Source organism: Schistocerca serialis, chromosome 4 (assembly GCF_023864345.2).
Source record: "Schistocerca serialis cubense isolate TAMUIC-IGC-003099 chromosome 4, iqSchSeri2.2, whole genome shotgun sequence".
NCBI lineage: Eukaryota > Metazoa > Arthropoda > Insecta > Orthoptera > Acrididae > Schistocerca > Schistocerca serialis.
The window spans coordinates 793766076-793789791 of NC_064641.1; the positions used below are offsets into that span (position 1 = coordinate 793766076).

A 23716-nucleotide genomic window follows, 5' to 3' on the forward strand; every position below is an offset into this window, starting at 1 on the left:
ACACTTGTCTGCTATTTCTCTACACTTCCGTTTCACTCGATGGCTTCTCATTCATACTAGGAACAGTGTGCTGTGTGGCAGGAAATGGGGAATCCAGTCGCGAATCTGAGGGGGTAATCCGCAGGAAAGCAATTTGAATAGCTGATGTTTGTGAGGAACGGTGTCAAATGCCTTCTGGAGATCTAGGAATATGGAATCAACTTGAAACAGCACTCATTACGTCTTGTGTATAAAGAGCCAGTTAGGTTCGTAATGAAGATATTTTCTGAATTCGTTCTATATGTCAATAGATCGTTTACTTCCAGGTACTTCATAATGTTCGAACACAGTGTATCTTCCAGACTGCTGCACATAGATGTCTATAATTCGTTGGATTTCTTTTATTTCCTTTCTTGTGTACCAGTGTGATCTATGCAACCACGCAGCCCGCAGGTACGGATCTTTTGTCGAACGAGCGTTTATAAATGATTCCCTATATTCCAAGATGAATGAGGCACCTAAAACAAATCAGGTTCCAAAAACAAAGAAGTTTCCCCTCTTAAAACACGGTTCCTCTTCTAAAACAGCCAACGCTTCGCTTCTAAGCAGCAAAAGCTCCTTCCATTGCAAAAAGCGCAAGACGTCTCTTCTAGAACAACCAAGACGTCTGTTTTAAAACAGCAAAGCTTGGCTTTTAGACCAGTGAAGTTTCTCTTTTTAAATAGGTAGGCTCCCCAACTGAATGTTAACAAAAATAATTTTCTAGAACAGATAGTGGACAAAATTTATTGAGTTGCAAAGGCATTCCTTAATCATGTGCTCTACTGTCCCTTCTTGTGTATGGTGTGTGTGGTTTCAGTAACATTTTATACCATATCATGGATTGGTGTGAGAGTATAGCGTGTGGGAGTATAGCGGTCAAAAATCACGCGAAGAGGCTATACATACGCGATTTGCGTCCAGCCCTCAGAGCTGTGATTGGATGTCTCAGTCTGGAAGAGCAATGCCCGTGAGAGGCAAGGTTTAAGGTTGGATTCCCTGTGACGCACACAGTTTTGCTCAGGCAGAAAGCTGGAGAAGAGTGTTTCTCTGTGTTTTGCTCAAATGGCTCTGAGCACTATAGGACTTAACATCTGAGGTCATCAGTGCTCTAGAACTTAGAACTACTTAAACCTAACTAACCTAAGGACATCACACACATCCATGCCCCAGGCAGGATTCGAACCTGCGACCGTAGCGGACGCGCGGTTCCAGACTGAAGCGCCTAGAACCGCTCGTCCACTCCGGTCGGCTCTCTGTGTTTGGTTCATCGTAGTAGTGTGACAGTGTGGGGATGGTCTTCGATTGTTGTAGCCGTGTAAGACGGCGGCGGGAGTTGAAATGCGCCTTCAAGTTAGTGTAAATTACGTAATAGGAAAAACCTTCTAGTTATGTGACATTTAAAGATGAGAGTAATTCGAAAGTTTCTCATATAAATTTTGTCGCGCCATGAAAGTACATTCTAACAGCTATAGGGTTGATTATCGTGATACACACATCAAAAAACGTTTCGCATCACCTCGGTTCCAAGAGTTCCGGAACCTGTACGGAAAACTGGAATAGAGATCAACATAAACATCATTTCGTCCCTATTGCTCATGAAAACCACACATTGCATGTTGTACCACCATACGCCGAGACCTTCCGAGGTTGTGGTCCAGATTGCTGTACACACCGATACCTCTAATACCCAGTGGCACGTCCTCTTGCATTGGTGCATGCCTGTATTCGCCGTGGCATACTATCCACAAATTCATCAACGCACTGTTGGTCCAGATTGTCCCACTCCTCAACGGTGATTTGGCGTAGATTCCTCAGAGTGGTTGGTGGGTCACGTCATCCATAAAAAAGCCCTTTTCAATCTATCCCAGCCTTGTTCGATATGGTTCATGTCTGGAGAACAAGCTGACCACTCTAGTCGAGCGATTTCGTCATCCAGAAGGAAGTAATTCACAAGATGTGCACGATGGGGGGCGCGAATTGTCGTCCATGAAGACGAATGCCTCGCCAAATGCTGTCGAAATGACGGCACTATCGGTCGGAGGATGGCATTCACGTATTGTACAGCCGTTACGGCGCCTTCCAAGACCACCAGAGGCGTACGCCGGCCCCACATTGTGCGACCCCAAAAGAGCAGGGAACCTCCACCTTGCTGCACTCGTTGGACAGTGTGTCTAAGGCGTTCAGCCTGACCGAGTTGCCTCCAAACACGTCTCCGACGATTGTCTGCTTGAAGGCATATGCGACACTCATCGGTGAAGAGAACGTGTGAGCGGTCCATTCTGCATGTTGTTGGGCCCATCTGTACCGCGCTGAATGGTGTCATGGTTGCAAAGATGGATCTCGTCACGCACGTCGGGAGTGACGTTGCGGTTGGCCGGGGTGGCCGAGCGGTTCTAGGAGCTCCAGTCTGGAACCGCCTAACCGCTACGGTCGCTGGTTCGAATCCCGCCTCGGGCATGGATGTTTGTGATGTCCTTAGATAGATTTAAGTAGTTCTAAGTTCTAGGGGACTGATGACCTCAGATGTCAAGTCCCATAGTGCTCAGAGCCATTTGAAGTGACGTTGCGCATCATGCAGCCTATTGCGCACCGTTGTAACAAGATGTCCTGTGGCTGCACGAAAAGCACTATTCAACGTGGTGGCGTTGCTGTCAGGGTTCCTCCGAGCCATAATCCGTAGGCAGCGGTCATCCACTGCAGTAGTAGCCCTCGGACGGCCTGAGCGAGGCAGTTCCTGTCTCTCCTCCGTGTCCGAACAACATCGCTTTGATTCACTCCGAGATGCCTGGACACTTCCCTTGTTGAGAGCCCTTTCTGGCACAAAGTAACAATGCGGACGCGATCGAACAGCGGTCTGACCGTCTAGGCATGGCTGAACTATAGACAACACGAGCCGTGTACCTACTTCCTGGTGGAATGACTGGAACTGATTGGCTATCGGACCCCGTCCGTCTAAAAGACGCTGCTCATGCATGGTTTTTATTACGTCTTTTCCCGGCTTTAGTGACATCTCTGAACAGTCAAAGGGACTGTGTCTGTGATACAACATCCACAGTCAACGTCTATCTTCAGGAGTCCTGGGAACCGATGTGACGCAAATCTTTTTTTAATGTGTGTAATGTGTGTAATGAAAGAGTAGAAAGAAATTTAAATTAGTGGACTTTCTCTCTAAAAAAGATAAGATCTTTCTTTGACGCAAAATTTTCAGCGTAAACATGAAGCTCAAATCGTTTCGCTTTGGGCAGTGAAGAGTGCAATCCTGTTGAAATCGGGCTCATGTGAAATAATGTTAGAATTTTGATTAGTTGAGGATATATAAAAATGCGTGCTTCAAATACACTGAGAATACGAAAGTCATATGACAGTAATAGACTCATATAGAGATGACAGTGGCATAGAGTACGCAAGGCATAAAAGGGCACTGCACTGGCGGAGCTGTCATTTGTATTCATGTGAAACAGTTTCCGACGCGTAATGGCCGCACGACGAGAATTAACAGATTTTGAACGCGGAATGCTAGTTGAAGCTAGACGCATAGGATATTCCATTTCGGAAGTTGTTAGTGAATTCAATATTGCGACATGCAGAGAGTCTCGGGTGTGCCGAGAATACCAAATTTCAGGCATCAATCCTCACCACGGACAACGGAGTGGCCGACGGCCTTTACTTAACGACCGAGAGCAGCGGCAGACCCCACGAAGACATTGACCTAATTATCAACAAGGCACTGTGCAACCTCGTGATCGATGTATTTATATGGAATAGACTGAGTCCTCACGTCCGACTAAACCGATCATTGACTGCAAACGGTCATGTTCGGCTACTTGGAGACCATTTGCAGTCATTCATGTACTTCAACTTCCCAAATAACGATGGAATTTTCACGGATGACAACGCGCCATGTGACCGGGCCACAGTTATTCGGGATTGGTTTGAAGCACATTCTGGACAACTGGAGCGAATAATTTGGCCTCCCAGATCGATAGACATCAATCGCATCGGCCATTTACGGAACATAATCGAGAGGTCAGTTCGTGCACAAAATTCTGCGCCGGCGACACTTCCGCAGTTAAGGGCGGCCACAGAGACGACATGGCTCAATATTTCCGCAGAGAACTTCCAACGACTTGCTGAGTGCATGTCACGTCGAGCTGCTGCACTCCGTCGGGCAAAAGGGGGTCCGACACGATATTAGGAGATACCCCACGACTTTCGTCACCTCAGAGTGTGTCTACTAAATAAAACACCTCTACACAGTTAATTATCAGAAATCAATTATTCAAAGTGACAGTCACAATTGCATTATTTATTTTGCCGCCAACCGGTTTCAACCTGCGATGGGGTCATCTTCAGGGAAATTTACACCATTTGGTCGCTCGCTGGAGTCGTCACCCTGCCTGCGCACGATTGGTAACTATCATAGTTACCAACCGCATTTTTTATTTTGCCGCCAACTGGTTACAACCCGCGATGGGGTCATCTTCAGAGAAATTTACACCATTTGGTCGCTCGCTGGAGTCGTCACCCTGCCTGTGCACGGTTGGTAACAGTGAGCGACCAAATGGAGTAAATTTCCCTGAAGATGACCCCATCGCGGGTTGAAACCGGTTGGCGGCAAAATAAATAATGCGATTGTGGCAGCAATGGTCAGGCGAGCCATGTCGACGCACACTTCACAGCTCCAACCCTACTGCACTAGTGCCGCATTGCAACTCCCCAACTGGCAGGTCGGCACTGCACTCCAGACACGTTCCAACTGACTGGCAGCCCGAACTCCCTCACGACAGACAACGACAGGGAAGTAATAGCAGTCGAGCAAAGATACTATAAGATGGGATACATCGATACGCGCTGCTAGCACCGGTCACGGTCAGGCAAAGCAACAACTCAGTGACAGTAGTAATTTAAATTACCGTAATGAAGTGGAAGTACGTTAAAAACAGGGTGTAAAATACATGATGGCGGGAACACGAGCCACGCACGACTCACTTTGCATTACAATTTATTGACATTACTTAACTGAGTAGTACAAGGTTTTCTCTCTACATATTTTTCGTTATTTTTTAAAGTAAAGAATAAGGTAGTGTTGTAAGAGTTTTGATGTGGCAGAAAGTTTGTGATGTGATGTGTGTGTTTGGTCCGTGGCTGCGGCAGCTGTAGTGACGGCGCGGTGTGGTGGTGTTGCAGCCGTGTAAGACGGCGGCGGGCGCGCTCTCGGCCATGCACCAGGGCGCGTTCCTGGGCGCCAACTGGACGGTGCGGCGCAAGGCGTCGCAGGCGGCGTCGCGCCACCGCTCGCTGCACCAGTCGGTGGCCGCGTCGAGCGCGCGCTGGAACGTGCAGGTGGTGCGCGGAAAGGTCACCTCGCGCTGCCTCTGGAACGCCTGCAAGGCGCTCACCGTCGGGCTCGCCCTGCTGCTGCTCGGCACCACCATGGCCACCATCGGTCAGTACCGCCCTCTCTTACCTCCTGCCAATGTCTCCTAGATCGCTACGCGTGCGACAGCGCGCGTGCCTAAAACACCGTGCATACAGGGGATAAGCAAAATAATGTGAACACCTGTGACACGCCCTGCTTAAGACCGCGGGAATTGTGGGAAGGGGCCAAAAGGGAGCTGACAGTTACACTCAAACATAGATAACTTTAATTAGTTGTCCAAACAATACAGCAAAAATTTTTGTACTTATTTATAGACTATATAGGCCACACTATCTTAAGGGCACAACCACTCAAGTTTAAAAACTGAAAGCCATTAACTTAAAATTCAGACTCAAACCAGAATATTCAGAAGGCAGAAGGCCTCACGCAAGTAAGTTCTGCAACTTGGCTGAAGGCCCAACACATCTAACACTTGAAAAGCAAACAAATTTAATTTAAAGACCGCTGAAGGCCCATCATTTAAGACTGCAGGTAAAATTAATTTAAAAAAAAAACACACACACACAAGACAGAAGACCTTATCTACAATTAGACTGAAGCCCCCACACAGTCTGATACTTGAAAGACAAGAACTTTAATTTAAAAACGGCTGAAGGCCGATTACTTAAAACAACTAAAATAATTTTTGGTAGACAGAAGGTCTAAAGCTTTATCTTTAAACAATATTTTACGCAGACTGAAGGCCCAAACAATCTAAGATTTAACAAGTAAGGAATTTACATTTTAAAGCGGCTGAAGGCTCATTATTGAAAAACACAACTACAATAAATTTTCCAAGGGCAGGAGGCCCAAAGCTTTATCCAACAAAATATTTTAAATGAGGCTGAAGGCCCAAACAATGCAAGACTTGACATGTAAGGAACTTTCAATTTTAAAGAGGCTGAAGGCCCATTATTTAAAACCCAACTAAAAGCATACAAATTCAAACCATCAGCTATGAGCCATTAAAATACACAGTCAAACACCAATAACAAAAGGCAGTACAGCCAGCGGCGCTCAGAAATTTCCGGGGGTCAGTCTGCACTTGAAATATTAACGTTCGCTTAGGGGAGACAGGTAGTCGGCCAAACTATATCCGATCCGCCGGCAACCCGACCAAGAGACAGTCAACGGACCCACCGACAAAGCGATTTGCCTTCCACACGACCAGTACACACGGAACTCCAAAGGCAAAACGTAAACGGCATAGCCGTCATAACCAAGTATGCATAAGCTGTCAAAACTACACACACGTGTTGGACAGTGACAACACGGTGTGGAAAGGACACTGCCTGAATTTTACGTCAGCGGTCAGGGCAGGTAACCGGAACGCTAACGGCCATAAGACAGAAAATTCCGTTGGTGCACTTGGACTTCCAATAAGCAAAATAAAATTAAACTCCACCGAATAGTGGCCAAATCTTCGCCAACTCGAACACTCGCTGTTACTAACGGGAATACCCTCAACAGCCAACCATAAAAACCAACGACACAATGTGAACAGACTGGCTTTGGTAATTAAATCACTACTCAACTTTGATGTCCTGGGTCGGTGAGCTGTGAATCTCGTAGCAATCGGAACAGCTCCCACATATTCCGACACTGCGTAGAGACCGCCAGCGGGCCCGGCCCACTGCGCCGCGTGGAGATTTCCTGGCTGATCCACACCAACCGACCGACTGCCACACGTCAGCATGGAGACAGCACTAAAATAACTGAGCAGTCGACGTTTCAAGCTACACACAGTTTCACCAACACTTGCACGGGGGACTAGACAATACTAACGACATCAACTGTGCAATAACAAGGACGAATCACGAGTCGGCACACGCAAGCAACCCATAAGCGATCGCAAGCCAACATACACGTCGTCCAACAAGACGACCGACCTACGACCAACCAAGGTGGTCCGCACTTTAGAGATATGTATCGGCAACCGCCGGGGGAGTCATGGCTGTCCGGACCTCACTGTAGCTGCGCACCGACTACTTCTGCTGCGTCCTAAGTCAAACACTGCCAGGTCCGAAATGCACTGCTAGCGCTTCCCAACTCACTGGCAGATCCGAACTAACCCACAATACACGACAACCGGGAAGTAATAGCAGTCAGCAAAGATAATACGCTTGGGCTTATATCGATAAACGCCGCTGCTGCAGCTCACGGGCTGGCAAGGCGGCAATTCAGTGATACCAGTAATTGAAATTAACATAACGAGATGGGAGTACGTTAAAAACAGGATGTCAAATGAGATATGGCAAGAACACGAGCCATGCACGGCTCCATCTATACTTACTTGGGAGCGGTTTGCGGTTATTCTTGGAATACTGGAATATAATGATTGTATAGTCTCCAGTGGAATATTATGCCGTTCTTCGACCAGAACCTCTTCTTACTGCTGTAGTGACGAGGGAGGCGGAAATCTGCTCCGAAGTCTGCGCTCCAATACCGCCCACAAGGGTTCGATAATGTTCAAGTCCGGGGACTGTGCCAGGGAAGACGCTGCAGTTCAGCTGCACACTCCTCTTACCACTATTGTACTGTCCTTTCTGTTTTAATGGGTGCGTTATCGTCCTGAAATATGGCATTATTGTTTGGGAACAACATTTGAATTGCAGGGTGCACCTGATCACCTAAAATGTCCACATAATCGTTGGCTGTAACACCGCGTTTGAGAGTAATGATGGGACCAGCAGAATACCGTCATATGGCTGCCCACACCATCACACTTTCACTTCCATGCTTAACCGATGGAATCAAGCAATCAGGATTATAGGCTGCTTTTCGAGTAATCCATACGTAAACTCGGCCCGATGTTGGAAATAAAGAAAACGTCGACTCGGCGGACCATATGACGTCCTTCCACTGATCATCCGTCCAGGATTTATGCTTCTCGCAACAGGTTTTACGCTTGTTTGCGTTGGTTCTCGTCACTAATGGTTTCGGTATAACTGCTCGTCCATGAATATTCGTTGTATGGAGTTCTCGGCGGACATTGTAGATAGATACCTGGTCTCGAAGATGGCTATTGAGCTCTGCAACCACTTTAGTCACCGAATTTTTATGTTGTTTTCGCACAATTCGTGTTAGCGTAGGACGATCTCTGTCATTTAGGTTTGATTTGCGCCCGCTATTACGTTTACACGATGATGTCTTTCCATGTTTTATGTAGGCTGTCATGACTGTTGAAGCAGTTGCTCTTGAAGCATTCGGCAAGTTGGCTGTCGTGGTTAGTGGTGCTCCAGCTAATCCGTCTCCCACAATCTGCCCTCTCTGGAACTCTGTTGGGTCTTTTATTGCCCGTCGACCTCGGCCTCTGAATGCAGATACGAAGTGTGCACTACTAGTAAACAACCTGCACTGATGTTTAGTCCGTATTCAACACACACACTCGAGTGCGACATGTTCCTTACCTCCGTTAATGAGCGTCAGACGCAACCATGCCATTACTGCCACTGATCACATCGTTTTGCCTAGCCCCTGTAGAAACGGAAATTTTCCTGTACTCACTGCTCGGGTTCTGTCGGTGGTAAAAAAAATAGGGTCAAGTGTTTTGGATAACCTTGGGCTAAAGACCATCTGTACAGCTGATAGAAGGATCGTCTTATGCCATTACCCTAAAGTACAGGTTGGTGGGTTGATTTGGGGATAGGGGACCAAACAGCAGGTGATTGGTCCCATTGGGTTAGGGAAGGAAGTCGGCCGTGCCCTTTAGAAGGAACGATCCCGACGTGAATCGATTTACGTAAATCACGCAAAACCTAAATTAGGATGGCCGGGCACAAGTTTGAACCGTCGTCCTCCCGAATGCGAATCCAGTGTGCTAAACAGTGCGTCATTTCTCTCGGTTACAGTACAGGTCCAAAGTACGAATCTTACTTTTTCAAATGAGCAAATCGGTTCGTTCTTTCAGCATTTTATGTGGTCTACGGTGGGCTTGATGGGACTTAAGGAGGCTCCGTTTGTTCACGACCAAAAAAGTGTTCTTTACTACATTTTCACCGTCATCAGTGGACCAAAAAGTAGCTGAAGACTCCAAAATGGTTATTCACAGCAAATCGCTGAAAGTTTTATGTTATACTCCGAAGAACAACGTTTAAAATTTTCTTGATCCTTTATCCGTTTCCAAGATACAGAGTTTCAAATTTATCCAACTTCTACAGGTAAAATCTGGTATGAGGCGATAGGTAAATAATAAATAATAGCAGAAAATTGCTAATATTTTTGTGGTGAGTTCCTTTGGGGCCAAACTGCTGAGGTCATCGTTCCCTGGGCTTACACACTACGTAATCTGACTTAAACTTTCACTAAGAACAACACACACCCTTGCCCGAGCGAGGACTCGATCCAGTGACCGGGGGGAGCTGCACAAACCGTGGCAAGACGCCTCAAACCGCGCGGATACCCCGCGCGGCTGTTAACATTTCATGGTTTGTTCTCTAGACTTTTATCTAAAAGAGCTATCAGCCCGTTTTCAAACATCTTCATCCATTATCTAGACACCCCCAAAAACTTGTTTTTTGCATACCAAAACCTACACGCGGATTGCGAGACGACTGTGAACAGGAAATTGCTGTAACATTGAAAAATTTCGTTGCTTCATTCTCCGTTTCCGTATACCCTATTTTTACACGCAAAATACACATGGGAAGTCCGATGTGAAGCAAAAACGTATTTTATGGAGTGTAGTAGCACGGAGAAACATGCCGTAAAGTGTTTCCGTTACCATCTGGAACCCCATGTTGCAGTACTGGAGCACACGTAAAATTTTTCGAAAGTAAAATCCAGTCTGAGGTGTAAAACTAGTTTTGCCTAATTTTAGTTTCACATAAGCAAACTATCTAAATTTTATTAACCAATACTTTTTTTTCATGTGAGATATACGAAATGTGGCAGGGAAAAGAAGGAAACCAGCTGAAAAATGCTCCTATTGGAGCACAAAAAATTCGAATATGTTCCTGTTTATTTAAAAGACTAACTGAAAAGTGGGGTACCAACTGTCTCTTTCTACCTTCCTCATAACCTTTAAAACTTTTCCCAAAAATTTTCGCATGTAAACAAATTAGCGCTTTTGACACTGTACCATATAAGCGGCTCGTAGTGAAATTGCGTGCTTATGGAATATCGTTTCAGTTATGTGACTGGATTTGTGATTTCCTGTCAGAGAGGACACAGTTTGTAGTAATTGACCTAAAGCCATCGAGTAAAACAGAAGTGATTTCTGGCATTCCCCAAGGTAGTGTTATAGGCCCTTTGCTGTTCGTTATCTATCTAAACGATTTTGGAGACAATCTGAGCAGCCGTCTTCGGTTGTTTGCAGATGACGCTGTCGTTTATCGACTAATAAAGTCATCAGAAAACCAAAACAAACTGCAAAACGATTTATAAACGATATCTGAATGGTGCGAAAAGTGGCAGTTGACCCTAAATAACGAAAAGTGTGAGAGGTCATCCACATGAGTGCTAAAAGGAATTCGTTAAACTTCGGTTACACGACAAATGAGTCTAATCTAAAAGCCGTAAATTCAACTAAATACCTAGGTATTACAATAACAAACAACTTAAATTGGAACGAATACATATAAAATGTTGTGGGGAAGGCCAACTAAAGACTGCGTTTTATTGGCAGGACACTTAGAAAATGTAACAGACCTGCTAAGGAGACTGCCTACACTACGCTTGTCCGTCCTCTTTTAGAATGCTGCTGTGCAGTGTGGGATCCATACCAGATAGGACTGACGAAGTACATTGAAAAAGTTCAAAGAAAGGCAGCACGTTTTGTATTATCGCGAAATATGGGAGAGTGTCATAGAAATGGTAGAGGATTTGGGCTGGACATCTATAAAAGAAAGGCGTTTTTCGTTGCTGCAGAATCTCCTCACGAACTTCCAATCACCTACTTTATCCTCCAAATGCGAAAATATTTCGTTGACACCGACCTACATAGGGATGAACGATCACCGAGATAAAATAAGGAAAAACAGAGCTCATACGCAAAGATAAACGTGTTCATTCTTTCAGTGAGCTATACGAGATTGGAATAATAGAGAATTGTGAAGGTGGTTCGATGAACTGCCTGCCAGGCACTTAAATTTGATTTGCAGAGTATCCATGTAGATGTAGATGTAGATGTATGCTGAGAGAGAAGAAAGCAGGGGTAGTGGCAAAGATAAGAAAAAGTAATAATACTGGGCAATAGTAAACAGTAATTATGTTATAGAAAGAGTGAAGCAGACAATGGCAGTGTAAGAGAAAGGCAGGGACGTAGTGGCTGTGGAACATAATTGACAGTGGCAGAACAGTGCTAGGGAAAGAATGAAGGAGCCAGTCTCAGTATGAGAGGAATAAAGAGAAAGAGAAAGTGGAAGTGGGTGACAGCCAGTGATGATAAGAGACAGAGTATATGACAATAACAGTGAGGAAGAAAGACACAGTTGCAGTGAGAAGAGACAGCAGCAGTAGGAGAAAAGGAATGAGATATTAGCAGAAAGTGAGAGCAACAGGGAGACAATGACTGTAAGAGAAGACTGTAGTGGTGGGACAGAACGGAGGAGACTATGGCTAGGACACAGTGACAGAGAGACACGAAAAGATGATGCCAACGAGTTTGGCTGAATGAGTGAGTGATAAAGGGCGACTGGGAATGAATGAGTATGAGAGACTTACAGCGATGGAGTAGCGGATATGAGCGAGTTACACTTAAGGGAGCTTGTGGAAGTTTGAGGTGAGCTGGGTGTTGAAAACAACTGCGAATACGTTCGCATACCAAAATTTTGGGAAAAAATTTAGATGGTGAGGAAGGTAGAATGTAGCAGCTGGTAACCCACTTTTCAGAGTCTTTTAAATAAACAGGAACATATTTGCATTTTTTGTGCTCCGAGAGCAGCATTTTTCCGCGTGTTGGTTGTATATTCAACTTTAGGCTGTTCCAGCACACATGCCCATCAGTGGGCACTGGGATCCCTCAGGCACAGGTGGACAGGGGTGGGCAAAAAATGAAGCGCATCGACACTTTGGCACTGACCGAGCGTTCACGGTCGGGATTGGCCGTGCGGGCAGTGCGTATGGAGATAGCACGTATAAGGCCGCCAGGCGGGTAGCCTATTCTAGCTGCAGGCGCAGTGAACTACTGAGGGGTGCCCGTCTACGACGTAAGGTTGTAACAGCCCTTTTAGTTCATAATAACCTTCCACTTATGAATGTTACGACTGTACCCAAAGTACTGGACTCATTTCCACTGAGAGTACAGTCTGAGTAGGGGGTCACAGTTGGATCTTAACACATCAGAAAATAAAACCCTGTAAGTTGTACCGACATGGTGTCAACACTCCAAGTATGTGTCCCAGTGCAGTGACAGCAGAGATATTGGATCTTGATCAAGCATTGCTAGCAGAAATGCTACCAAACGTGAATCGAATACTAAAGCTTAGGCAGACTGTTAAGATATGTAAACGAACTTTCACAATGAACATCAATTATTTTGCTCGAACAGTCCACGGGTATACTGCTGGTTCATAGTGTCCAACGGACACAATATTTCGGCGATCAGACATGTCGCCATCGTCAGGTGCGCTGACGAACTGAGCTCCACACTTGCTTGCTCTCATCTTTTACTTTCCCCTCTTTGGGGAAGTGTGAGGGAGAGTTTGTAGCCTTTCGGCTTTTACTCCCCTGTGTACTTGTGTGTGTGATTATGTCTGTACTATTTGGTGTCTGTGACATGTGATGATTGTTTTGTGTGTGTCTGGTACTTGCCTGAGGTTTGGCAAGATAATTGTAGTTATTTGGGTAGGAGCAGGATTTGGGAATGGATATTGGGATTTTCTCTTCGACTTAGTCGTCGAAGATCGTCATGGGGCGATTGTGCTTATCGCGGGACATGTCATACCGACCTAGGGAGTGGATGAGGGCGCTTCCTGACCTGGAAGAACCTTCATAGAAGGCCCTTGCCAGGTCTTGAAAACGCTCTCTCAGGAGTGGGATTTCGGCAGCGGAGTGCAAATCGTCAATGGGTAATCCAAGAGGTAAACGCAGTGACCTCCTGAGGGCGCGGTTCTGCAGCCTCTGGAGTTTGTCCAGGTGCTGCTTCGCCGCGTGTCCCCAGACAGGACACGCGTATTCCATGACTGGCCGGATCAGGGCCTGGTATACGTTCACTCCTACTTAGCAGGGAAGGGAGCTGGATGAGTTGAGGATTGGGTACAGGATGGACATTCTGGCGCAGACCTTCCTGTGGACCTCGTCTATGTGGGGTTTCCACGTAAGACGAGAGTCCAAGGTTACGCCAAGATACTTGGCGGTTCTGCGCCAGGGGAGTTGGGTTCCGTTTAGGTGAAGGTGGGGGGGGGGGGGGGGCATTGAGGGGGTTCGCGCCTTCCGAGCCTACGGGTAATCAGCATAGCCTGCGTCTTTTCGGAGCTGGTGATTCGCCAGCGACGGGCCCAAGTTTCTGTGTCATCTAAGACCCTTTGTAGCCTACGAATGACCAGGTCCTTGTTCGCATTTCTTGTGTAGAAGGCTGTATCGTCAGCGTACTGTGCGGTGTGCACCAGGGGGGCCGTTGGTGTGTCCGCAGTGTACAGACTGTACACAACGAGCCCCAGGACCGATCCCTGCGGCACGAATACGCCTTTTGGTGGAGGTGGCTGTTTCTACTTTGACAGAGAAAGTTCTATTCGAGAGAAAGCTTTTGATCTGCTTAACTATGCTCCTGGGGAACCCTTGTGTGTACAACTTGTAGAGTAGCCCTCTATGCCATACTGAGAGGCTTTGGCTACGTCTAGTAGCACTATCCCGCAGTAGCCTCTGTGGTTGAAGCCCTCTGTGGCTGCTTCAATCACTCTCATGATTTGTTGTGGGGCAGAGTGGTTCTGCCGGAATCCGAATTGGAAATCCGGCAGAAGTTGCTCTCTGGTAATATGTTCCTGTATGGATCTTAGCAGGAGGCGCTCATAGATCTTGCTGAGAGTTGGTAAGAGGCTAATCGGCCTGTAGTGCTGCGTGAATAGAGGGTCTTTCCCTGGTTTGTGTATCGCGACCACTTCCGCGTGTTTCCAGCAAGCTGGGAACTCGCGGGATCGAGTAATCTCGTTGAAGACGTTCGCGAGGTGTTCGATCGCCGTGGGTGGGAGGTTTTTGGCCAACTGATTGGTGACACTGTCATGCCCTGGCGCCTTTTTGGAGGGGAGAGACTTAATTACTTTTGCCACGTCTTCAGGGGCAAAGACTGTGGGTTCGTCTTCTGGGTCCTCCTCAGCATTGAGGAAGACAGCCAGTTGACGACGGACCACTCTTTCATGCTCATCATCCTGGGGTTCTGCCGCTTGGAACTGATTCTCGAAGGAGTCGGCGAGGGCGTTGGCCTTTTCAGCATGGCTGTAGGCCAGACCCCGCTCGCCGTGCAGTGGCGGCATCCTAGCGCGTCTTTTTGTGAATTGTTTGGTTGCTTGCCAAAGTGTGTGATCGTCTACTTTGAGGGCTGTGAGGCGGTTTTGCCATTGCTGGTTTCTGTGCTCATTGAGCGCTACCTTCAACTCTCTCTGTAGACGATTGAGCAGCCTCCTTGTGGCCTGATTTCTGGTTATCTTCCACTCTTTTGCCACTCTATTCTTATGTCGAATTTGAGCTAGCAGGTGTTCTGGGAGCTGTATCTGCGGCGGCGGACCATCCCTTTGTGGAGGGGTGGCCTCTTCTGCTGCCTGCAGGACGGTACCTGTTAGGTCTTGTAGCACTTGTTCTACTGTTTCGGCAGTAGGTGGCGGAGCGCGAGCGATATCAGAGGCGACAGTTTCTCGGTATCGCTCCCAGTTTGTACATTTGTAAGACGTCTGGTACCGTGGGAGTGCTACCCATTCTCCCACTTCGACCTCTAGAATCACTGGGTTGTGGTCGGAGGACATTCTGTTGATTGTCCTCGCGGTCACAAACTCCGTAATCCTCCTGGTGAGAGCTATGTCTAACACGTCGGGCCTGCCTCCATTTTTTTGGAAAATGTGTGGGCTCTACTGGACCCCATGTTTCGAAATGGTGGTTGCGCGTTAGTTGTTGCAATCTGGCGCCTGCTCTGGAGGTTACTCTAGAATTCCAAACAGGATGTTTGGCATTGAAGTCGCCCCCTATTATGAGTTTGCCTTCAATTTGCCCTAGAGCAGCTATGTCTCCCTCGTCTATCTGGTCTTGTGGGGGTCGGTAGATTGCAACGGTTGTTAGGGGTCCGGTGGCAGTGGCTACTTCACCGCCACTGCTTCGATTTTATTGGTAGCTGGTAAGAATACCTGGTGGTGGGGGATCCCTCTTTTTATGTATATGGCCACTCCTCCGCCTTGGGTTGGCCTGTCTTTGCGGTAGCTAACGTAGTTGGGAACTGTCGCTTTTATTCCAGGTTTTAGGTGGGTTTCCCCCATCATGCATATGTCGGTGGAGAACTCCTTCATGAGTTCTCTGAACTCGACCTCTTGATTAACAATGCTGTCTGCGTAAAAGACGCACATTGTCAGGCCTTGGATGTTTGGTCGTCTATCCATGATGGGGTTTTGAAACTACTGAGGAAGTCGCAGAGGGGAGCGACTGCTGGACTGCTGCCTGAAGGGCAACGAGGATCTGTGTGTTCTGCTTCTGGGCTTCCCTGAATTCCTTCATCATTTCCATGACGAGCTCCTGTGGGCGGGCGGCCGATTTAAATCCCCTCCTCCCGCGGGCCGCTCTCTCCGCCGTCCGCGCCCGCGCGCCTGCAGTCGCGAAGACGTGGGCGTCGGAATCTGTCGTAGCGTCGGTGTGCTTGCTACGTCCGCCCTGGTCGCCAGTTCGTACTTCTTGCTGAGAGTCTTCTTCTGAGAGTCGGCCGCCCGCCCTGAGGAGCTCAGTTCGTCAGCGCACCTGACGATGGCGACATGTCTGATCGCCGAAATATTGTGCCCGTTGGACACTATGAACCGGCAGTATACCGTGGACTGTTCGAGCAACAAATACGCCAGGAGAAACTGAAGAATCACATCAATTATTTTGTTTGCCACATTGTTGGTGAGCGAAATAACAAAACCATAGTTATCACAAAGCCACATTCCCGCATCAATAAGTAATCTGTAGATCCACATACAAAATGATCCACATATTTCACTCCGGAAAGTAAAGCGACGCAAGTCGAAAAACGGTACCTTTAGTTTTTGTCCCCAAAAAATGTGTGTGAAGTGCCCCAACGTGCACGAAAAATATAATGGCATTTACTGCCAACAATACTTACTTGAAATTTAAGGGAAGCTAATACTGTTTCAATGTAAGTCTTATAGAATTAATTATGTAAGTCGGGATTTTCCAATATTCCATTTTTTTGGTTTTGTCACTGCTCTTACCGAGGTGCGATATAATACAAATATACATTTCATGCTCAGTGACAGATAAGTAACATTCCCGAAAGGTAATTGGTCAGTATTGCTCGCAAGCCCGCGGCAACATAGTTCAAATGGCTCTGAGCACTATGGGACTTAACATCTGAGGTCATCAGCCCCCTAGAACTTAGAACTACTTCAACCTAACTAAGGACATCACATACATCCATGCCCGAGGCAGGATTCGAACCTGCGACCGCAGCCGCGGCAACATGTAATCTCACTGGCTGCCGCAAGGTTCACACCCTCTATTGCTTCCAGCGCAGTCCTCTTACTTGGGGCATTGTTTGGAACAACCCAGCAGCACCAAAAATGATTCATACCATTAGCAACATTTCTTGTTTTTTCAAATTTTATAGTCCGGTTACATTTACAAGTACGTTATAATCAATACCTTGATGAGAGACTTTTTACCCATACAGTTTCTTATTTGACCACTTAACTAATAAATAATGTTAAATTTATAAGTTATGGCTTCCATGTTATACTCAAATGCCAGTCAGGGCATAACATTGGTAAACTGTTCGACGCCAGCTAAATGATGGAGCCACCGAATTGTAGTGCCGTTTGCAAACCGACATGGGACAGCATTCCGTCAGCGGCCTTTTCCAACATTTAAGCTGCTTCGAATGACAGTGTTGTAATCTTGGCTACAAGAGCCATATATTTTACATTTTACGCCTCCCGTGTCTTCTATTTCTAGTTCGTAAGCATTTCTGACAAATATTAAAAATGACAGCTGTTATTCTAGTGTTCAGTCTTTTCAAGAGTGAAAAGTTTATCTCATATCATCTCGTACAATGCCATGTTGCATAGAAAATAAACGGAAACTCATAATTTAAACACGTAATAAGTCCATTACTGTGTAATTGTTAAAAACAGGTAAATCTAAATAACAGGATTCTACCACATGTTTGTTGCATATTCTGCGAGAAAGAGGAGATTAGTTGGAATAAAGCCGTTACGAAACTTCACACGTATTAAAAGCCCTTGATTGTAAGAAAATAAATGTACAGAACCTTTAGTGTAAAAACGAGAGTATGAGTCAAGTGAAAATACGATGTGATAACAGTAACATCCAACATTATCAAGAATGGAGATAGCGAGTTTACAGATTCTTTAAATTTTCTTTAAATTTATTACTTACAAAATTTTTAAAATTTTCTACATCGCAAATAACATACAATCTTAAAATGCAGATAACCAGTTTCGGTTGTTCATACAACCATCTTCAAATCAATCATGCCAAAGTTGTAAGGTAACACTTTTTCACGTAAATATTTTCCACAAACTTCATTCGTAAGTTTGTGTCTTTTGTACCTCATGAAATTCCGATAATTTCTCGCAGTACAGAAATGGAATATAATCTAAGCAAAATGTTTTAATTGTTAAAAACCTTTCAACAGTCAAGATCGCATTAAATATTTTTTTAAGACAACCATTTTCAACACACTATGATGTCATCTTTTGTCTTAAAAATCTTTTGTTGTAAAACATGTTCATTTTATCCTAACCTCACGGACAAGATGTTAAATGGGCAAAAATAGCACATTATAAAATGTTTGTCATCGCTGAACCTTGACATCTTGTGCGTGAGGTCAGTGTAAAATAAACATGTTTACAATTAAATATTTTAAGACGTGAAGATGACAGCATAGTCTGTTGAAACCGGTTGTCTTAAATAAAAAAAAATATTTTATGCGATCTTGGTTGTTGAAAGATTTTTAAAAATTGAACAGATCGCCCTTCAGTTCTCTCAAAGCGAGAAAATTCAATAAAAATGTTTTAAATTGTATAGCTAAAGGAGAAGCAGTAGTTAAAATGTGTTTTATTTCGTTTTTCATGCCGGAAAAGAGACGATCTATGACAGACGAGGGTATTGTCATCTGTTGGGATTAAGGAGGACTCGAAGAGAGAACATCAGTGAACGAGTGAGAAAACCTAAATAACACTATTGAGGTTTTTTCCTTGAGCGACATAAATCTAATTATAAAGACGATAATTATTCTTTGATACGGTGATGTACCAATTAATTATTCTTAAGACGTTCCTGCTTATTGAGTGAAGAAAGGAAATGTGCTGTCTCGTTCTGGAATGATAATGAAAATCATCTGTGGGACTACGGACACGGAAACGGGTTTCGTTGTGAGATTGTAAAGGGAAAAGAACATAGAGCACTGAAAAAACTTTCCAGAGTATATAAATAACGAATATATGGTAATTAATTGGAATGTTAAAATACAATGTAAGTAAACATTTCGCTCCTCTCATTAATATGATTGCACACTGTTTCTTTTCTTCTAAACATTGAATTACAACCTTTTAGTTTAAAAAATCAGTACAAGGGAGTTTTGCTGGTGACATATGTGAGTTATTGTGAATCAAACCCCTATTGCAATCACATGGGGCTGATTAGGATAATTGGACCACTTTGTTCCTTCAATAGAAAATTTTTGTGTTTTTCAGCTTTGACTTCTGGCAGCATGTTTGTTTAGAACGTCATATAAAATTATGTACAATATATTGTCGAAGCACTGCTACTTAAAATACAAGAGATACGACAGAAGGAAAATATACACAAGTGGTCCATCTCACCCATAGTGTATTGGGAGAGGTGGACCATGTAAACAGGCTACACATGACGACAAGCTTCAATTAAAGTTACACATTTTTATTTGGAATATGCTGTAATGAATACAGAATCATGCTACTAAATATTTTACATCAAAACAAATTGATTCAGTTTATTAAAAATCTTGATTCAACATTCGCTTTTCTGATGAGTTGTTTCCTTTGTTCAGGCATTATCCTGTCTTTCTCTCACCAGAGCGCTTATAATTGCCACCAGATGTTAAAGAACATTGAAGTGACCATCATGAACAGGAAACACACTGAATACAATTGTCTTTTTTATTGGTTTCGCAATATATTTCACCACACCTAACATATTCATCAAAACACCATTCATCAAAATTACTTCATAGTCTTCTACAATAATTTCAGTGTTACAACTTTTTGCATATGATGCAGAAAATGAGCTATATACAGTTTTTTTTTTAGCTTTTTTGGTCTTTTTCGCTCTTCGCTAGTACGAGGGTGAGTCAAATGAAAACCTTAAATATTTTTTAAATATTATTTATTGTGCAGAAGTGGTACGAAGCTGTATTACTTTTCAAAATAATCTCCCCCACGCTCAATGCAAGTCCTCCAGCGCTTACAAAGTGCATACATTCATTTAGAAAAAAAATAATTCTTTCGGTAGTCCGCGCAACCACTCATGCACCGCGTGGCGTAGCTCTTCATCAGAACGGAACTTCTTTCCTCTCATTGCGTCTCTGAGTGGTCCAGACAAATGGAAATCACTTGGGGCAAGGTCTGGTGAGTATGGTGGATGAGGAAGACACTCAAAATGCAGGTCTGTGATTGCTGCAACTGTTGTTCGGGCAGGTGGGGCTTTGCATTGTCATGTTGCAAAAGGACATCTGCTGACAGCAATCCACGTCGCTTTGATTTGATTGCAGGCCCCAGATGATTTTTTAGGACATCTGTGTATGATGGACTTGTGATAGTGGTCCCTTTAGGCATGTAATGCTCCAACATGACGCCTTTTTCGTCCCAAAAGAGAGTCAGCGTAACCTTCCTTGCTGATGGTTCTGTTCGAAACTTTTTTGGTTTGGGGGATGAGGAATGGCGCCATTCCTTGCTCGCTCTCTTCGTTTCCCGTTGGTGGAAGAGACCCCAGGTTTCGTCCCCAGTAACGATTCTTTCAAGGAAGCCATCATCTTCTCGTTCAAAGCGCCGAAGAAATTCTTCACAAGCATCAACACGTCGTTCCCTCATTTCAGGAGTCAGCTACCGTGGTGCCACGGTAGCTTGCAGACACTTTGTAAAACTGGAGAACATCATACACAATGTGGTGTGCTGACCCATGACTAATCTGTAAACATGCTGCAATGTCATTAAGTGTCACTCGGTAGTTTTCCTTCACTATGGCTTCAACTGCTGCAATGTTCTGTGGAGTCACAACTCGTTGCGCCTGACCTGGATGAGGAGCATCTTCCGCAGAAGTCACACCATTTGCGAACTTCCTACTCCATTCGTAGACTTGCTGCTGTGACAAGCATGCATCACCGTACTGAACCTTCATTCATCGATGATTTTCAATAAGTTTCACAACTTCACTACGCGAAAACCGAATAACAGAACACTGTTCTTCCCTGGTGCAAGTCGTAATTGGGGCGGGGATCTTTATACTGATACTGCGACGGTATGTGTGCTTCTGCACTGCGCTGCCACCTACAGGCCATTCTTAATGCAGTTTGTAGCACGCTTACCAACTAACAGGATAGCGGCCCGAAATTTCGATTTGTTATTGCAAATTTAAGGTTTTCATTTGACTCACCCTCGTATATTCCTTTGGTGGTATATTTTGTCTTTCGCGGTTTGCTTTCTTTTGGTATCTATCTTCCCCTTTGCAGTTTCAATACTTTTAGCAGAGTTTAACATTGTGGATACAGAATGAGATTCTCACTCTGCAGCCGAGTGTGCACTGATATGAAACTTCCTGGCAGATTAAAAGTGTGTGCCGGACCGAGACTCGTACTATGGACCTATGCCTTCCGCGGGCAAGTGCTCTACCATCTGAGATACCCAAGCGCGACTCACGCCCTTTCCTCACAGCTTTACTTCCTTTTAGGCAAAGGTCCCGAGTTCGAGTCTCGATTCGGCATACAGTTTTAATCTGCCAGGAAGTTTCATATCAGTGCACACTCCGCTGCAGAGTGGAAATCTCATTCTGGAAACATCCCACAGGCTGTGGCTAAGCCATGTCTCTGCAATATCCTTTCATTCAGGAGTGGTAGTTCTGCAAGGTTCGCAGGAGAGCTTCTGTAGAGTTTGGAAGGTAGGAGACGAGGTACAGGCAGAAGTAAAGCTGTGAGGACAGGGCATCAGTCGTGCTTGGGTAGCTCAGATGAAAGAGCACTTGCCCGCGGAAGGCAAAGGTCCCGAGTTCGTGTCCAGCACACAGTTTTAATCTGCCAGTAAGTTTAATTGTGGATACAGTTCCTGTCTTCTTTTTAAAATTCATTTTTTTTAACATTAGAAGGAACAGGTGACGTTTCATCCAAAAAATTTGTCTATGTTGGCTTAGGTGTAGTCAGTTGTCAAAAGTTAATCTCAGAACCTTTAGGTCTTGTAGGAGTGGAGTCCAATGACAAAGTTATGACAATGAAGAAATTCGACTTGTGCAAATAATTCTGCTCTTTTTATGTGCTTGGGATCATTAGGTCTTTTGAGGAGCTTTGGACTGGTTGGTTGATCTGTTTGTGAGATTCTGCTCTTCCATTTGTTGGTACAGACGTACTTTCCAACAAATGAGCATCGTCTGGAACTGCGGTCATATTCAGTGGGATCATTCGACATGCCTTGAAGCTAAATTTTAATTGTGGTCCATCTTTGCCACATTAAAACACGTGGTCCATCTCTCCCAAACAACATGTGGCCCATCTCTTCCAAATAACGTGTCGTCCATCTCTCCCAGATAACACGTGGTCCACCTCTCTTGATAGCCTGCGAGAGATGGACGACCCTGACTTCTATCTGCAGGTAGCGAACTCGGTTGCTATTTTAGGGTAGTTTTACGTCTACACATCTGTGAAACTCGCAGTAAAAAAACTGCACCAATACTGTACAAACTGAGCCTTAATACTAAAGTTACGTATCCACACGATAAAACTTTTTGGCTTACCAGAACAGAAAATGTGATTTTCTCCTGAACTAACACAAAAATAACAGCAACACTTTTGCACAGACTTGTTCGGAAAAATTGTCCCCTCACAAATAATGGAAGCTGCTCTGTAGCAGTACATTTGTGAAATACGCCATTTGTCTGTCTCGCCCAGTGGGCCAACTCCCTCGGGATTACCCTATATCTTTATTTTCAGAGGCGCAGCACGACATCTATTCACATAGCAGGTAAACTGAAATTCTATTACACAAGAGTAAATCACATTGTAGCAGCTGACGTAATATTTTGCCTGCATGATTACAACAGCGAGAGTATACTAGATGGATGATTTTGATTAGATATATTCAGTCACTCTTTCATAAATGGGTAGTAACTCCAGCTTCCCACCGGATAACATGGGAAATGCAACAACATATTTCCCAAGAACTGGATTATAGATTTTTATCTGCTGTTAACAAGTTACCATACTATCACACTAAAAAGCCGCCTCTGAAGCTGGGAAAACTAAATACTGTCTAACCAATAAAATCCAAGTGTAACTTTCTCTCATATTATGGTACAACAGCAAAATCTATTTATTTACTTTGGATACAGGTTTTGATTCATTATCCAGGCAATCGAATTTAAATATAAAGTACTTAAAATACTTTGTTCGTCTCACGAATGATGTCATATGCATGCAGTTATTCTGTGCACAAGCGACATATTATGTTAGCCTATGGTATATGAATGGACCATATCATCTTTGTAACTTTGCACATCCTCATATGACACAACTTCATTAAACTTATCAGTGTGATAAAATGCTAATCCTAATCCATGCTAAATAAGGTTATAGTCAGGTATAAAATATTTTGTAATGATAAAGTGTAAACATTTTTCATTTGACTGCAAGTTGATAAAGCATGGTTTAGGATCAATCTTCTATCGTGCTGGCGCAGCAACATTTTAAAGAAGTTGTCTCTCATATGAACATGTACCAAGTTACATACTGGGTGATCAAAAAGTCAGTATAAATTTGAAAACTGCATAAATCACGGAATGATGTAGATAGAGAGGTACAAATTGACACACATGCTTGGAATGACATGGGGTTTTATTAGAACCCAAAAAATACAAAAGTTCAAAAAATGTCCGACAGATGGC

The 23716-nt window shown here is 44.6% G+C and overlaps 1 protein-coding gene across 1 annotated transcript in view; it reads left to right on the forward strand.

Annotated features, from left to right (window-relative positions):
• Positions 1–5241: 5241 nt before the first annotated feature.
• Positions 5242–23716, forward strand: part of LOC126474771 (uncharacterized) — a 790273-nt gene continuing 771798 nt past the window's right edge. Inside the window, exon 1 of the mRNA XM_050102246.1 lies at positions 5242–5467. Coding sequence (XP_049958203.1) covers positions 5242–5467 — 226 coding nt within the window. The remainder of the gene's footprint in view (positions 5468–23716) is intronic.